Genomic DNA, 5,952 nt, shown 5'->3' on the forward strand with positions numbered 1-5,952 from the left:
ATCTAAATCTATCATTGATTTCCAAAAACATCTAAACTTTTCTTTTTAACAAAAATTTATATTAAAATATTAATTTCTTAACGATGTTGAGTGGTAACTAGCGTAACAATTCACCAATACTTCATATTGATATAACACTATTTGCCTTATATATTACGTCAATAAATAATTTTAAAATTATAGAAACATTTAAAATTTAAAATTTAAAATAAAGTTCATAAAAATTTAAAAAAATAGCATGAAATACACATAGATTGCCATGTGAACTGTCATGTTTAAGAATTTAACTTTTCAATTAGTATTTCAATTAAAAATAATAATTAGACTCATTTTAAAACGTTAATGATTAATTTTTACTCTATTAAAGGGTTGTGGGCTAAATTTAACTTTAAAAAATAGTAATGACCAAATTAACAAAATATGTAAATGATAAAGGCTAAATTTAAGTATAGCTACTCATATGTATACAAAACAAGATCTAAAATCGATTATTAAATTAGATTAGTCTTTGGCTAGCAGGATGCACCAATGGTCTAGTGGTACAATAGTACCCTGCCACGGTACAGACCCGGGTTCGATTCCCGGCTGGTGCAATAATTTCTCCTTTCTTTTCTTTTTTCTTTCGAGTGAAAAATAAAAAATGTAACTGCCAAGTAGGAAGCTACAATTGGACAACGTTTTGACGTTCGGTTAGAGACAGTGCCATTTTCTCTTCAATTTCAATCATCCCACAGCTACCTCTTAACTCAACTACTTCCATTCCCAACCAATTTCACTTTTTAATAACAAAAACAGAACACAGAAGTTGGAGCAGAGATTATTCAGACATGGCGCAACCAGATTACTTGTTACAAATCCCCACAGTCAAACTGGGCACCCAAGGACTTGAGGTATGGTTTTCTTTATTTTTATTTTTCTCATTTCAGTTTGTTGGATTAAAACCCAATCTTATATATGTTGTAATACTTGTCAAAAGTTTTCAACTTTCTGGCACTCATAAGCAAACCGTGTAATGCAGATTTGAGAAATTACTGATTTTTATCGAATGGGTTTTATTTGAAAGCCGTTGGCTTTATCAAAAGTAGGTTTTTTTCTAATGATATGGTGGAAGTGGTAGTTAGTGTTGCAAATATTAGTATTCCGATTTAGATCTGTTGGATGCCGTAACTGAATGAACCAAATTTCCCAAACTTAATGACTAACTGTGACACAAATCATGGGTCCAATCAAGATGTTTTGAGACCTCTATGTTGTTACACGAACTGGGACATTTTTTTTTCTTTTCTTTAAACAGGTTTCCAAGTTGGGTTTTGGATGCATGGGTTTAACTGGAATCTACAACTCACCTCTCTCTCTGAGGATGAAATCATATCAATCATTAATCACGCCTTTGCTAAAGGAATCACTTTCTTTGACACGGCTGATGTTTACGGAGCGCATACCAATGAAGTTTTGGTTGGCAAGGTCAGTTTTGTTTCTGATTGTTTATAAAATGTAATATAACATAATCAAGAAGCTGTAGTTTACATAAATGCGAACTAAAGACAAGTTTATACCACTTTCAGGCCTTGAAACAATTACCAAGAGAAAAAATTCAACTAGCCACCAAGTTCGGTATTGCAGGGATGGCACCTACTGGTATGATCGTGAAAGGTAGTCCTGAGTATGTCCGGTCGTGCTGCGAGGCGAGCTTGAAGCGTCTCGATGTCGATTACATCGATCTCTATTATCAGCATCGGGTGGACACGTCGGTACCTATAGAAGAAACCGTGAGTAAATCTCTTCTTTCCTTGTGCTATGTGGTTGAGGAACTGATCTACTTTATTTTATTAAAACCACATTGTTGTTAAAAATGCAGATGGGTGAACTTAAGAAACTGGTTGAAGAGGGAAAAGTCAAATACATCGGATTATCTGAATCCAGTCCCGATACAATACGGAGAGCACATGCTGTTCATCCGATCACAGCAGTCCAAATGGAGTGGTCGCTCTGGACTCGTGATATTGAGGATGAGATTGTTCCTCTTTGCAGGTTAGGTTTTGAAGATAAAAGTCCAGATTCTGATGTATATATATATGTATATATTCCAGTATATGATGGATTTACCTAACAGGGATCTTGGTATTGGAATAGTTCCTTATAGCCCCCTTGGTCGAGGATTCTTCGGTGGTAGAGCAGTAGTGGATAGTTTATCTGCAGGAACTTTCTTGGTACTGGATTCATTTCCATTTCTTTAACAAGTTAAGTATTGCTTGTTCTGCTAATGACAGACAACTTTGTTCTTTGATTATAAGGCTTCACATCCCCGGTTTCAAGGAGACAACTTGGAGAAGAACAAGAACATTTACATTCGAATCGAAGATCAGGCAAAGAAGCGTCAATGCACTCCGGCTCAACTGGCACTAGCATGGGTTCTCCAGCAAGGGGACGATGTTGTACCGATTCCTGGTGAGAGGCTTTCTTTTTATTGTCTCCAGTAGCTATCAATCATCTTATAGGTAAATGAGGGAACCAAACAAGATGTAACCATGGGTCCCTTAGAATATGATATGATACCATTACTCGGAAGATCATGTTCTCATACTCATATCCATATATGCATTGAATATTGCTTCCAATTTTCGTAGGAACAACAAAGATTAAGAACCTTGATCAGAATATTAACTCGTTGAGAGTGAAACTCACTGCCAGTGACTTAAAAGAAATCAGAGATGCTGTCCCGATTGAAGAGGTCGCAGGCGATCGGAACTACGATAGCATGAAGAAAGCTTCATGGAAATTTGCAGACACCTGCAAAAGATGTTGGGGTTTCAATTGAATAAGGCAATTGAAATGGTTATGGCATGTTTGTTTCATTTATGGGAAAATGTGTGGCATAGATCTTTTTAAGGTTTTAAAACCATCCATACTTGCGTTTGGGACAAAAATTATAGATGGTTTTGATATGAAATAATAAAGAGAGCAATGTTAAGGCAAAGACTTTTATGCTGCCACTATTACTGGTGATCGTAGGAAAAGAAGAAAAACCAGAGGGATCTCTAATGTGCTGTCGTTTTGAGTACAATTTCAAAGACTGTCTTTTCTCTTATCTTTATTAAACCAAAAGGACGGTAAAATTAATGAGAAAATTTGTAGTAAAAAGGGCAAGAGATGGTTTGTTTTTGTTCGTCTTGAGCAAAAATCCTTATGCTCCAAAATGTGGCGGTCAATGGTAGAGAATTCATTAGTAACAAAGGATTTGTATTAAGCTTAATATCCGTTTCGCTGTTTTCTCACTAAACCAAATGAAAAGTGATGCAGTGTCGTCCATGGCATGGCATGGCAACACCTTTGCTCTTGCCTGCACGCCAAAGGCTTCCAAATAATCAAACCCGCAAGGCCTTTTTGCCCAAATCCCACTCCGGAACCTCACCCAAGACACAACTGCACAATCTTTTTTTCCAATTACTTGAACCAGGCAACTATCTGTAAATCAAAATAGCTGAAAAGAAACTAAAAGAAAAAATTCATCACTCAAACCCCCCATTTTTTTTATAAGTTTTCATTTTGGCCACCGAAAAAGTCACCCACCATTAATTCAATATTATGGTACACTCATTTTAGTCACTCAACTTTAGTAAGCTTTCATAACCGTCACTCATTTTATCTTTTCATTTTCTTTTATTTTTTAAAGAATTAATTTTAGTTTTTTAGTAAAAGGAAAGTACTTGGATTTTATATGCAAAAACTTGGATTTTTATGTGGAAAAACCATTTTATCTTTTTAATTTTTGGAATTCATTTTAGGTTTTTTTTCCAATAAAAGAGAAAATTGTAGGTTTTACAACAAACTAAGGCTTTATTTCTTATTGCTTTTCAAAATTGTTTTTAGAACCAAAAGTGCTTTTAAAGTCATAAGCAATACTAAATAGACAATTTTGAAGTCAAAAGTGTTTTTGAAAAGTACTTTTGAATTCAAAAATAAAATTGCTTTTGCATTAAAAAAAGAACACTTTTGGAGTCAAAATGATAATTTTAACCCTTATTTATAACCTAAATATTTTCTGTAATATTATAATTATTTTCCTATTGAAATTTATTTCAAATATCTAACATTATATAATTAAATTTATAATGAATAACATTTAACATATAGATTTATATTCAAATTAAATATTACAAGTAATTAATATTAATTGCTTACAAATATTTAAAATTTGTATTTCATATATTAAAATATTAATAATGAGTTACGATAAATTATTTTTTATATTTTTATTAAAATATTATAATCTTAACAAATTTGAACATTATTTGAATGCATATTTTTACTTCAAAATATCATATCTAAAATGAACATTTTATTTCTTAAAAGAACTTCTTAACAACAATTTTAAAGACTTAAATTTTAAACAATAATTTTCAAAATGACTTTTTATAAGCATTTTTTTCCAGCACTTTCTCAAAGCAATGAGAAACTAACTCTAATGATCATTTCATTTTGGCTCAACAACCTCAATCCATTCTTTTTAAGTGTCTATAATGCAAATGCCATAACTTAGACTCGGTTTTACTCTTTTGACTAGCACTCAAAGTACCTTCAAATTTAGAAACCTTTAAAGGAAACATCTTTTTTTCTTTTTCTTTTTGTCATCTGAACATTTGCTATAACTCTACTTCTTTCTCTATTCTTAATAACACACTTCTCATCATAAAATAACATAAAAAATTCACATTCATCAATCCCCCAACACTCAACGATAAAATTCCTATCTTTTTATCTATCTCTAAGATGTTTGGATTTTTCAAAACTCTAGAAACATGCAAAAGAGAAATACTATCCACATTCAAATTAAGACATAACTTTAACTTGTTCAAATAGCAATCAATGAGAAGCAAAAAGTTGTGTGCTGAATTAAGAGCAAACAAAACATTTTGTATAAGCTTTATTTTATCATTACAAGTTGAAATAGCCTTCATACCTTGACATTCAATTTGTATTTACTTATTATCTCCCAATCGAATTTTCTTCTTTTTATTCATCAAGCTCTTTGAAAGACAGCATCACTCTAGACTTGTGAAGAGAACAACCATTGTCAATAAACCAAACACTGTTTTCATAAGCAATTGATTCAACATGAGCTATAAAAAGTAGCCTTTCTTATTTTCCTCTTCTACAAAACTAGCTTTATTATTATTCTTAAACTAACAATTTCCTTCTATATGAGCAAACTTGTTACAATGATAATTGTTGAGGGGAATTGGGTCTTAGACCCTCAACAGAAAGTATGGTCTCACTCGAGGGTTTTGTATCTCGTAGGGAGTGCCTTGATTGATGTAGATATGACTTTCAAGCTCACGATACAAGTGTCAGTATTGTCATTGAATGGATGTGTTTAGAACAGATGAATTTAAGGAATCCAGTAATCATTTAATTAACATGCATGAATGTATTTATCTAAGATGTATGTATGCACTAGATACACATTAATTACTAGATGCATGTATTGAAACTAATAGTCATATACAACAACTATATATAAATTGCAAGTGATAAAGCCATAGCAAGAGTGTAAGACGATTTTCCATTTACCATATCTAGAATTCTCTCCAAAAAGGGGTATCAAGAGCTACATTCCTTTGAGAGAGAGTGTGAGAGAGAGAGAGAGAGGGAGAGACAGAGAGAGAGTACGTGTGTGTGTGTGTGTGCATAAAAAAATTAAAGTGACAAGTTATGGCTTCCATAAACACAATCTATAGCAATGTTCAAGTTCCTGTCTTCGAAGGTGAAAATAATGATTTTTGGGCAGTCAAGATGGAGACACTATTTGCTTCCTTGAATGTCTTAGATTTTGTTAAAAAAGGTTCTGAAGATCCAAAAAAATACAATAGGAGAACGAATTGAAGAAGAATTAAAGAATAAGATCACAAATGTTGGAGTTCTCAAAATGATCCAAAGAGGAGTCTCAAATGT

General features: G+C 32.6%; 1 protein-coding gene across 1 annotated transcript; it reads left to right on the top strand.

The window, feature by feature from the left end:
• The first annotated feature begins 685 nt into the window (after positions 1–685).
• On the top strand, positions 686–2,977 carry LOC121225433 (probable aldo-keto reductase 1). The gene is given in 8 exon segments (XM_041109728.1): positions 686–890; positions 1,295–1,348; positions 1,351–1,464; positions 1,566–1,769; positions 1,859–2,031; positions 2,114–2,210; positions 2,295–2,448; positions 2,628–2,977. Coding segments are annotated over 8 exon segments (1,050 nt in total). The 5' UTR covers positions 686–827; the 3' UTR covers positions 2,819–2,977.
• The last annotated feature ends 2,975 nt before the right edge of the window (positions 2,978–5,952 follow it).

This window comes from Gossypium hirsutum, chromosome D13 (assembly GCF_007990345.1).
Source record: "Gossypium hirsutum isolate 1008001.06 chromosome D13, Gossypium_hirsutum_v2.1, whole genome shotgun sequence".
Classification (NCBI taxonomy): domain Eukaryota; kingdom Viridiplantae; phylum Streptophyta; class Magnoliopsida; order Malvales; family Malvaceae; genus Gossypium; species Gossypium hirsutum.